This window comes from Astatotilapia calliptera, chromosome 1, assembly GCF_964374335.1.
Source record: "Astatotilapia calliptera chromosome 1, fAstCal68.1, whole genome shotgun sequence".
NCBI lineage: Eukaryota > Metazoa > Chordata > Actinopteri > Cichliformes > Cichlidae > Astatotilapia > Astatotilapia calliptera.
Window position 1 is genome coordinate 10,087,124 of NC_137422.1, and position 12,276 is coordinate 10,099,399.

A 12,276-nucleotide genomic window follows, 5' to 3' on the forward strand; every position below is an offset into this window, starting at 1 on the left:
AGCATCTCTTGGTATGTCTGTGTGTTGCTTGTTAACCATTTCCATGGCTGGGTTCTTTGTCTTTGTGGCTGACTAAAGTGACAAGGCTTAGAAACTGCAATTCACACTTCACATGTGTTCATATGTGACCATATGGCTTCGTATGCACATTCGTGAAATGAAACATATGCTTTACAGCAGCAGCCTCTGCAAGGGCCAGTCCAGAAAATACAATGTAGGAGTATGATTGCACTCCACAAAAGCACCCTGAACTCGACAGTGATCATGTAAAAAAGGAAACTCTTTGCAAAGCCAGTGACTGACAATTACAATTGATTCAGTATTAGAATATAAATTCTCCTTAGCTGTGCATATGAAATGATAACAAAAACAACAAAACAAAAAGTCATTCGTGCAGCATTTCATTCTCATGTGTCATCTTGAGATTGTAAAGAATATACTGTGTGAAAAAAATCGTGTTTGTTTATCTCATACTTTTCTGTATAAGTATACTCAATTGTAGATGAACAGATTGAGCAAATTGTTTGCACTGTGCTGACAGGTGGGACTGTGTGGCAATCTCACACAGCGTGCATGGCTTATGGGTAAATTAGGAGGGCCCCCTTAGCAGAATTTTCCTCAGAGCCCCAGGCAAACTCTGCTCATGTTTCTGTCATTTTAGAGAACATTTCAATAACTTACTTTCATTTTCTGGAGACTTTCTTCAACCATCATAACTGCTTGCCAAATCCCAAGACTCAACAAAGAGACTATTATAATTTTCCTTTTTTTGTGTGTCATACACTATATTGCCAAAAGTATTCACTCACCCATCTAAATTATTGAATCTAGGTGTTCCAATCACTTGCACGGCCACAGGTGTATAAAATCAAGCAGCAAGACATACAGACTTCTTTTACAAACATTTGTGAGCGAGTGGTTCGCACTCAGGAGCTCAGTGATTTTCAGGATGGTACTGTAATAGTCATAGTCATGAAAATTCCTTGCTACTACAGTCAACAACAACAGCAACTGAGCCACAAAGTGGTAGGCCACGTAAAATCACAGAGCGAGGTCAGTGAACGCGCATAGTGCATAGAGGTCACCAACTTTCTGCAGGCAGTTACTACAGACCTTCTAAACTTCATGTGGACTTCGTTTAGCTCAAGAACGGAACGTAGAGGGAGCTTCATGGAATGGGTTTCCATGGCTGAGCAGCTGCATCCATGCCTTAGTCTGAGCCTTAGCTTCTAAGTGTCGGATGCAGCGATGTAAAGCACACCACCACTGGAACCTAGAGCAGTGCAGATGTGTTCTCTGGAGTGATGAGTCTGTGCACTTGGCTCAAGTAGGTTTTGTTTTTTAAGAGTTGGGCTCAGCCCCTTAGCTCCAACTGTTAACAAATTTGTGGGAACGGGATGGCCCCTTCCTGTTTCAACATGACTGCTCGCCAGTCTCTCTCTCTCTCCATATATATGCTTTCACAGTTCATTTTTTCAATTGACATTATCATTTCCCTTTTTGTCCCAGGAGTCCCAAAAATGTGTGTACAATGATTTATGGCCATACACTATAAGTAATACAAATGCTTACCACTCCCCACCACAGGGCATCAGCATAGTTCCCAAAACCAGTGGTGCCACTGCTGTCAACAGCATCTTTCTCTGCCAGGTAGACAAAGTACGACGAGAAGATCAGGCTCAAAAAGCCAATGTATAAGGTTGTGATCAGCTCCTGAAATACACATGCACAAAGACATTACATATTTCAAACTCGGACATGTGACCATGTTAGAGAAAATATTAAGTAATATGAGGTGTGAATTTATGTATACTTTCTGGCAAAATGCATCAGCTAGCTTACCAGTCAGCTGCCTGTAGCTCGATGTGGCTGTGTTTGCTAATAACATGACATATGGATGTGAATATTCATGTAAGAGTGCTGGGTAAATATGATGATTAAATTTTTCCATTGGAGCATTTTGCTGCCTGTGCGGGCTTGTGTCATTCAATAACCAAAAGTGAATGCAAAGCTGTTCTTAATCATGCAACCTGTCATTTTGCCGCTAATTTTCGGCACCAGTTCTTTCAATCGAACATCTATTGGATGGGATCTTATTTGAAAACTGCCATCTGAAATTTGATTATGACGCTCTATCTCAACCAAAACTGTGCGACTCTATTCAGAATAAGTGTTTTTTTTTTGTTTTTTTTTGATCAAGTGAAAAGCCATTAAAATGCTCATGGTATTCTTGGCCGGAGCAAACACTAAAATGTCTTGAGTTTTAAAGGGGCCATAAGTGCTAATGAGTTTAAACTGAAAGTAAATTCAGTAATAATCAGTAATCACCGCAGGGGTGTTGATTGAATTCAGATGTGCGGTAAATCATCATAAATTACTTTGAAACCCAGACATCTGATGTCTTCCAGTGTATTTATCATATATATAAAGCATCGTGTTGCAGATTCAATAAGCAACTGTCTACACTTTGCTCAGGAGGTCTACTTGGGTTTGGGGCTCTCATCCTGTCTGAGTGTAATTAGACTACTGCTTTGTGAAAAAGCTCTCTAAGTGCACTCACCTACTACGTGATTTTAAACTGGGTTTAACTACTCAAAGTGCCAGAGCGCTACCTGATAAGTGAAAATTTTATTCGTGTCTCAGCCCAAAACTGTCACTCTGAGATTGCGACACAGAGAAGCAGCAGCAGATGTAAGCATCCTAGCCTTACATTGCTCTAAACAAACGGTGCTTACAATCTCCCAGTAGTCCACATTTGCACCTGCATTTCCTCATTTCATCACACATTGTTTTTGGGAATGTTTCTGGGCATCAGACCTTTGCTAGTAAACACCTGACAGAGCCTCTATAACACCTTCAAGTCATCCGTACTGCTAGCAACTTGATTCTTGGAAATAACAGCTTTTAACGCATTCAGGTACATTTTCCTTGAGCTGCTACCTGAGGTTTAGTAGATGTGTTGCTGTCACTGTGACCTGGCAAACACATTCACAAGATGTGTGCCTCCCATCTGCCAGTATCAGCCAGGAGCAACTGTGCAAATTGTGTTTAGAGCCACAGGCACTAGAATGCCACTGTGTGTGTATGTAAATGCCGTTATAACACAAGGATTGGATACTGATTGGAGTGAATGAAACTCCATTGACTTTAAAAACTCCAGCTGTTAACACAGAGGGGGCTGCACTTTCATGCGTTTATGCGAGAGTCTAGCGGAGCAAAATATTCCTGCTCTGTATAACACCAAGAAACTCACAAAGGAACATATATTATATACAATACACCAGAGACCAGCTGGTTGATGGCAACTTGACCCCTACTGCACTGGCTGTTGTGAGAGTACACAATGTATTTCCCTCACGGCTGTTGGAGTTGTGTAGAGCCTTAGCAGAAGATATGAGAACTATACCAACAGTGGCTGCAGTGCGAGGTGAAACAAAAATAAAGCATGGATGTGATGAGTGTGGTTCTCATGGAACAGCTCCCTCTATGTTACACATGATGACTTCTGATGCCTGCAATCAGGACTGAATTTAGCCAGGCCTCTCCTAGAGTCAGTCTCACACTCATCCTCTCCTTTCAGAGTCTATTTAGGAACAGCCCAGCCAGTGTGTGAGTGGAATTGGGCAGTGAAACCCTTAAATGGTCTACATCAGTGAAGGCTTGTCACTCTCAGCTAGCAGGGTTTGGAAAATTGAGAAAACCTGAAATAAGTCCCACATGGTTTTGCGTGCTGTAGGTGTATTCTATGCAAATTTGGGGGGTGGGGGAGTTACAAGATGATTAAAAGGATTAAGAAAGACAAAGAAAGCCACGATTTATAGTTAGGTCCACAGTGACACATTTTTTTGTAGTTTTCCCTCTGAACACCATCACACTGGACTTTAAATCAAACAATCAAGATGGGATTCAAGTGCAGTCTTTCAGCTTTAGTTCAGGGGGCATAACAAAACATTTGCATTAACTGTTTAGAAATTACTGTCATTTTTATACACAGTTTTCTATTTTCAGGGCTCAAAACTAATTGGTCAAATGAACATGGGTAATTTTAAATCTCGTGATTGTTTTCAGTACACGGATGAAAATCCTTTGAATGACGGCTTGAAGTCTAAAACCCATGAACATCACTAAATGCTGTTTCCTCCCTTGAGATGCCCTGTCGGGCCTTTACTGCAGCAGTCTTCAGTTCCTATTTGTTTGTGGATCTCTCTGCTTTCAGTTTTGCCTTCAGTAAGTGAAAAGCATGCTGTGTTCGGTCGAGATCAGGTGACTCACCTGTCAGTTGAATTTCTTTGTCTTGAGAAAGTTTTGCAGCTTTCTTTGGGTTGTTGTCTATTTGTAGTCTCACGTGCCATACAATCAATTTGCAGGATTTAGCTGAGTAGAGAACATTTGCAAGCGCTTCTTTCACCAGTTACATCATTGATAAACACTGACTTGGTTCCACTGACAGCCACACATGCCTGTGCAATATTACCTTCACCCATGTTTGACAGATGATGTGATATCTTTCAGATTTGTAATAAGCTTCTGAGCTGTTCACTTATTTCTCAATTTGTTTCTCTTGCCATCATTCTGATACCAGTTAATCTTAGTTTCATCTGTCCAAGGATTTATTTTTCCCCAGATCTTGTCAATTTCCTTTAGAAGTCTAATCTGACTTTCCTTTTTTGGATTGCAACCAGCGGTTTGCACTTTGTTAGAAACTTTTGATATAAAAATGTGCAGTCATGAAGGCATTTTGGCCAGATGTTGTGAAGGTGGAAAGAATACTGTGATCGTCTACTTTAGTCGTCTTCCGTTGTCGTCCTGGCACTTTGTTATTGCTGAGCTGGCCGATGCATTCATTCTTTTAAAGAATGCACCACTTTTGATCCTTGGATCTCTGAATGTTCCTTTTTTTATTACTCCTGCACAAAGTAAACATTATTCTAATCACTCTAGCTGCTGGAGAAACTGTGGGGCCCAAGAAATAAAACACTTCCTTGTTTTGGTCTTGATCATTGATCAACACTTTTTGGGTATCGATTCATTCTGAGTTACAGATTATTTTTAGTATGCAACTTCCTTTTAATTGGGATGAACTTTTGTTTGGATATTTATACTCAGTGAATGTAGATAAAATGTCCAAGCTGTTGTATGGTATTCTGAGTCTGGCTGCCCGTAAGACTATTACCAAGAAATGGCTTAGTGTGAAAATTCCATCACTAAATGACTGGTATGAGATTGTTTATGGGATGTTTAAAATGGAAAGAATTACCTTCATTAATAGACTCCAATATGACATATTTAGTGATATTTGGGATAAATGGAAACATTACATTTTGTCAAGGAGACCCGATTTTGTTTGAATCTCTGTAATTATGTATGCCATATTTTTGAACTGTTATGTGTATATATGTATATGTCAGTATGTATGTGTATAGGCAAATACATATGTATGTAGGTATGTGTATGTACGTGTGTGTGTGGTTATTTATATATATATATATATATATATATATATATATATATATATATATATACACACTAGATGGTTCACCCGTTTGTTTATTTTTGATTATTTGTTTATTTTGGTTTATTTGTGTTCATATAGGTTGTTTATTAAAAAATAAAATAGCAAAAGCCTCCAAAAAAAAAAAAAAAAAAAAATAGGATCTCTGAATGTTCCAGTGGACAGCTGATTTCATCACTTGAAATCAAGTCCAGATCTTTCATCTGCATAATTTGCCATAGAATAATCAGGAAAATATCCTGACTTGACCATGAAACTGCTTGTCTGTTAGGAACTGTTTAGAAATATATATAATTCTGTATACTTGACTTTAATTGCTAGAAGGTTAATGCAACACTTTTGTTAAACCCTTGAAATAAACCAAAAACAATAACATCTTGATTGCATACATTTGAAAACAAACAAACAAACTATCCCATTGTCTCAGTCCCCCTAAGTAACTGTAGATGGACTGCATAAACTATGTTCATTATCTCTGTTAACCTTTTCTTGCTTTGTAAGAAATGTTACTTCCTCAAAATTAGTCAGATGCAGCACAACACTCTTGGGTTGAAGTTTTCACTGCAGATGGTATATTTGTGTGTATATTTGTTTTTATTCAATAGTAATTTAGCTGAGCTAACCATGAGAAGGTGAATATGACCTTTTAAAACAATCGGTTAATTAGGAGCACAGCATGCAACACAAAGGAGGTTTCTAAGGAAACAGAACTTAGCAGATTAACAAGAACTCATCCCCTAGCCATATCAGCTGTGATAGATACTGCAATCTCCTTCAATAACAAGTACATTCCAAACTTCACCATTTTTTTTTTACCTTCAAGCTAAAGTGCTTTCTACAGCCAGTCAGAAATCAGATTTGAAAATGCCCCAATATGTCCCTGTGCTGACATTCATAGCAGAGGTCAGTGGCTGATGATAACCAGCTTCAGCTGCAAGCAAAATCAGCCAAGGCCAATACAAGAAAGCATGGTAGGTGGTACTGGATGAGTAACATCCTTGATCCCCTGCTCATCACTCTCTCTTTTTATACTGACACTAAGGACAACTACTGTGACCACTGGGGCTAATCATGTCCACCTCTGTGTCTCAGCTGAATGATACCCTAGAGAAAGACATGGCCCTCTCCAGCAGATGAGCCTATATCCCAAAAACCCAAGCTATTACGCAGTGGCGCTTTTGTTGTGGTTCTCGGCTGAATACTCATTTAACTGTATGAGGTATTCCCATGTGAGGACCTTCTCTTTATACCGCATAGAAAGGAAAAATAAAACATGAAGAGGACAGACTATCCTTGGCATAATCCCCTGACAGAAAGCTGGCAGATAACTAATAATGCTCCGAAGCTCTGGTGGTGGTAATAGTTCTGGACGTAAAATCTAATTTGAAGCCTTTAAAGGAGTGATTGTGTACCTGCCGATGGATGAAGACAACTGAGCCCAGGAGACGCCACGTTCCTCCCTGTCGGTCAACGTGGAGCATACGCAGGATTTGCAGAAAGCGAATCCCTCTGGTCAATTAAAAAAAGGAAAAGGAAAAGAGAAAGTGTTTATATGCAGATATTATTCTGCACAGCAATTGAATGTTAATATTCATGTACACACAATAAGGCTAGAAATATTTGGATACCTAAAGCATGTGTGCATCTTTATCACATATATCATAAATGGTCTCCATTCCTATGTAAAGACTTTCGACGTTTACAAATGTTAGAGCAAACTCGTCTAATTTTCTCCCTTGCAGAGCAGTGAGCAATAGGCCTGGCTTGCAGTTCAGCGATTAATCCCAGAGGTGTAGTGCGTTCTTACAGTCATGGCTACAAACTTTCACCCCAAACTGATGAAATCATTCATTATGGATCTGGCTTTGTGCAGGGGCACATAGTTATGTTATCGAGGCCAGAGGTACAGAAAGCATCTTCATACTTATGGCCACAAAGTTTCTGCTTGTACATACTAGACACAGTCTCTTACCTTACAGCAGAGGTTGCAAAGACCTGGCCTTTGGAGCCCACTGACAGCACAATTATCGAAGCAACAACTACAATCAGATCTGCATTAATAGAGAATGAGGGGTCTTAAGCCTACATATGCCATAACCAATAACGTATATAATGTGAATAATTTTACACTCATGATTATGATGTTAATACAACAAGAAATGAAGAAGTGTTGTTCTCCATATGGGGGTGGGGTGGGACGGTGGGGGTCAAAGAAGAAAGTACAGAAAGTGTTATTTTAGGAAATTATCATCAGTTTTCATTTCAGAATGATTCTATTAATCAATTTAGCTTAGACGGGTTACAAACATTATTAATACTAATTTTCGTTGCAACATATTAAAAAAAAAACACCTGGAGGCATCAAATTTAAGAATAACAAGCTGAAGGTGGAAGAAATATTGCAGTGACAGTTTTAATTTCATGCTGAATTTGTCTTAAATATCTCATTTTGGGATAAAGCTCAGGGTATATTACAGATATTGTTTAAATTTTGTGCGTGGGTGGGGAGTGATACGTCTGTCAGCATGCATGTGTAAAGATATGTGTGTGTTTGTGTGTGTGTGTGTGTGTGTGTGTGTGTGTGTGTGTGTGTGTGTGTGTGTGTGTGTGTGCACGGGGGTTGTGTTGCTACCTATAACAGATATTGGCTTCCTGGCAAAGCGTAGTCGGCCCCAGATGCCAACATATTTACTGCGGCAGCCTGCTGACCAAAGGCGGACAAAATATTCCACACCGAAGAACACCACAAGGACAATCTCCTGTCAGACAAATGAGGGAGAGGGAGGGAGGCAGAAAAAAACAAACATCAGATGCTGCTGCAGGATGTTCGGTCCAAAAACGGCTGAACAGCTGCTTTGACTAAAACAATGTTTGTGTTACAAATAATATGGATAAAATTTTATTAATGACCAAGATAAACCTGATAACACTTCCAATTTGTCAAATATTCATTTTCATTCTGTGCATACTCCATTTGCTACTTCCTATTTGTATCACATCATTGATTTGAGTCAGCTGTTAAAATAATTTAATGTACCCGATAAAATAAGGTATGTGTGCTTTCTGACAGGTGGTTCAATAATCTTTATCTCTATTTAGTTGATTTTGAAACTGGATTTTGATTATTTTACGCATCCAAGTTATTAAATCTTGAAGAATATATATGTGAGCAATGTTACATAAAGTCTTTCTATCTCCGGAGAGAGTCGTATAAGATCTGATATATTTCAGAGTGACTTGAGTACTTGAGTCAGCATCAGCTGGGATTTGATGAAAATCTGGAGGTGTACAGTGAGAAAAAAAGTAGGTTATAAGACCTCTGTAGCCCACCCATTACTGCTGATTGTGGCAGCTTGAAGCTACATTAGCTGCTCACATGCAAATGTTACCCAAGGATTAAGGTGGTTTTAAAGAGGAAGGCAAACTATCCATTTTGATATTTTTCTTTTAATAGAACAAAAACTTAAACATTCTAGAAAAGATACTTGATTTTATCTGAAGTTCCACTCATTTTTCTGTACAGTGAAGCTACAGCCAGCAGCTTGTTAGCCTAGCTTAGTTGTCTACAATGACAGTGTAGAGGAGAGAAAACTCATAGCAGCTGGTAGCCCAGTGACAGTTTCTTAGGTTATACTGACTAATTAGCCAATGTGAAAGTTTCGTGAATATAATTTGCAGCTTGCCCCAAATAATTAAATCCAAGCATTGACACAGTTTCAGAGCAAGAAAAATAGCCAATGTGAAAATGCCTTAAAGTCATACTGTATCTGAACACTAACTGAAAACAGCTTTCTGACCGCACTACTGTATACACTTTCCTGTTGAGCTGATGTTCTCAGTCAGTGATTATGGGTGTTACAGAATAACAGGTTCAGTCTGTTTTGTAACTCTCAGTCATACTATGTTTTAAAATGGTGATTAGCTATAGTATGACACTGGCTCACTGGCTAAGGAATTTTCAGTTAGAAGTCCTATCCCACAGTCAGACCTGCGCCTCTTGTCACATTGTGTCAGAAAAATGTTTACTATTGCGTTCTCTTAAGCTAAGTTCCCTCTTTGTGATAATAGCAAAGCAGTTATAGTTTAATAACCCATTTAAAATGTATTATGGCTTAAAGTTATGCTTGTTTAGTGTCCTAGTACCTTTATGTGATAGGTAAGTCCAAATTTCTTTAAGATCTTTGAGTATTAGCCTGTCAATGCACCTTGCTAACCAAATTAGCAGCCAGTGCTACTCTTAGCCACATTTCCTTGTCAAATGTGGTTCACCCAGTTTAAAAAAATCAAGATGCTAAAACGGAAGTTGCAAACTTAAAGGCTTCAAAATGGTGGCGCAAAAAGCAGTGGGGCGTATAACAATGGTAACTTTTTACCATCTATTGTAGGAACTAATCTGGTCTAAAGCTAGCAAAGCCTAAAAGCAGCCTATCAACATATTTAAGATATACTTATCATTAAAAGCTACATTGCTTGTGTAACCCAGCGGTTCTCGGACTATGTGGACGGGACTGATGGGGCAACAATAAACTCCACGTCTCAGGATAGCAGCTGTCTGACAGTAAATCACTAACCTTTCCTTAGTTTTTTTTTTCCTTTTCTTTTTTTTTGGATGAGCAAATTGTGTTTTAAGGGCGAAATCTCAGAGCTTTTGGAGCTGTTTTCATTATTTGAGCTAAAAATGTAAACCTTGTAAAATGAAAATTGGATTATTAATATGCTAAAGTGTGTTCCTGGAAGCTAATATGTAAAATGTTAAAGTATTTAATTTTGCAGCAAGGATTTCTACATCAAAAGCTCTGGTGTGAATCGTGGAGCTTGAGTTAAAAGTTTTCTTTACCTCGGGTACTGCAGAGCAATTTTTTTTAGTGTTTGTGTCTTGTGTCTGCACGTGACAACAGTGTTATAGACAGCTGATGCACAGAATACTGACAGTGGTTTTACTCTATTTCACTGACAGGTGACAACATGCCATCAGTCACAGAGTAGATAAGACGTGAGCTAAGACGATGTGGTTTTCGGAATTTAGAGAGAAAAATGATTTTGCAAACAATTATTAGTTAAGATTAGGAATTTATCGTTTTTTGTTTACAAGACCTTAAGGATGCGTCCTTTGGTCAGAAATCGAACCTAAACACAGCTGTCTGTTTTTTATTTAGAAGAAAACAATGCAGCACATTTTGACAAGGAAGCTATTTACAGAAGGGAAAATGGGGAAATGGGGGGGGGGGGGGGTGAACAAGCGAAAAAAAGGTGGCAAAGATCAATCCTCATTCTCATCCAGCTTCTCGTGCCTAGCCCCGCTGCTACGCTAGATCTCACTCCTCTCAAATCCCTCACCCCTACAAACCCACCCAACTCTGCTTCTTCCATCCTTTTTGTCTTATTATGAGAACCACAAGGGGGGGTGACAACAAATCGAAAACACCTCCTGAAATCATTGTCTCCACGCTGAGGGTCCTTCCCTGAAGTCCTCAATGCAAGATTTCTTTTGACCGAGACAAATCACTGATTCTCATTCCTGCCTCGTTCCCTTATGTTAGACTCTCACTATATCAATCAATCAATCAATCAATCAATCTTTATTTATAAAGCACTTTTCATACAGAAAAAATGTAGCACAAAGTGCTTTACATAGTTAAAAGCAGCCCACCCCACCCTCCAACTCACTCCCCACACTCTCAATACACATATATCCCCCCACCCCCACCCACACACACATACACACACGCGCACACTTAAAGAGTAAAAATTGGGCTGGGCTCGCATGAGCCAAGTGAGGAAACATTATAACAGAGAGCCGTCTGCACCGGGAGCCGGTCACAGACCGCAGCCTCCGGGCTGGGCACACAGCAGGAGGGAGGCCAAGGAGCCCCCCAACCAGGCTGAGATCCCACCCTTTGGTGTCCACCCCCCCCCCCCCCAAATCTATTTAATAGTAATCTACACTGAAGGATGAGTTACTGGTCTCCATTAGTGAAATTCCAGGTCAGCCAGCTTAGATTGCCTGAATTCCTTTGCACTTTGACACACTCAAAAACAATGCAGCTATACTTTAAATAGGTCACGGTGCTCTGGATCCAAAAAGAAATAAACAAATTCTTTTGAGAATGTGAATCCTTTGGGCAAACCGCCAAGCATCTGGCCAAAAACACTACTACACAGTGCCAGCCAAAGCTCCATCTCCAACTAAAGAACAGAGAGGTTTCTGTTAACCTTGAGCATACAGGAAGAAAGAAACAAGACAAAGGAGAGGCTTCAGTGGTGGGGGAGGAAAGAATGAAAGAGTAGCAGGGTCAGAGCAAATCTCTAAACTAGAAAGCACAAAGTACAAAACAGTCCCTCAGGGATGCAGGATGGAAGAGATGAATGTTTGAGATTTTAGCAGCAAATATTAATTATTCATTATCTGTGTAGAAGAGAAGAATAAGAAGATTAAATATCTCCAGAGGGTGAACCTAAGGCAGAAAAACAGGTTGCAATAAAATGCATGTATATTTGATGATACCATAGTATTTATTAATAAAAGACTTTCAGACTTTTTTGGTTTCTTTTTTAAATTACAAGTCTGACTTTTAAACAGAAGAACACACAGCAGCCCTGTATATGAAGCAGAAAATAAACCTGTAGGATTTGAGATGTGCCGACTCATGACCCACCATGACTATTTTATCCCATTATCCTCAGGCCAAGGTGAACTTGTCACATGTGGCACGCTCCAGTCCTCCTCAAAATCCTTTTTATCCTTTCTTTAGGTTTTCTTTTAT

The 12,276-nt window shown here is 39.4% G+C and overlaps 1 protein-coding gene across 1 annotated transcript in view; it reads right to left on the reverse strand.

Moving 5' to 3' along the window:
* Positions 1 to 12,276, reverse strand: part of kcnq1.1 (potassium voltage-gated channel, KQT-like subfamily, member 1.1) — a 44,935-nt gene that overhangs the window by 18,362 nt on the left and 14,297 nt on the right. The window contains exons 3-6 of the mRNA XM_026161486.2: positions 8,145 to 8,271; positions 7,485 to 7,563; positions 6,925 to 7,021; positions 1,573 to 1,713 (exon numbers count right to left, since the gene is read on the reverse strand). Of these exons, the coding sequence (XP_026017271.2) occupies positions 1,573 to 1,713; positions 6,925 to 7,021; positions 7,485 to 7,563; positions 8,145 to 8,271 (444 nt within the window). The remainder of the gene's footprint in view (positions 1 to 1,572; positions 1,714 to 6,924; positions 7,022 to 7,484; positions 7,564 to 8,144; positions 8,272 to 12,276) is intronic.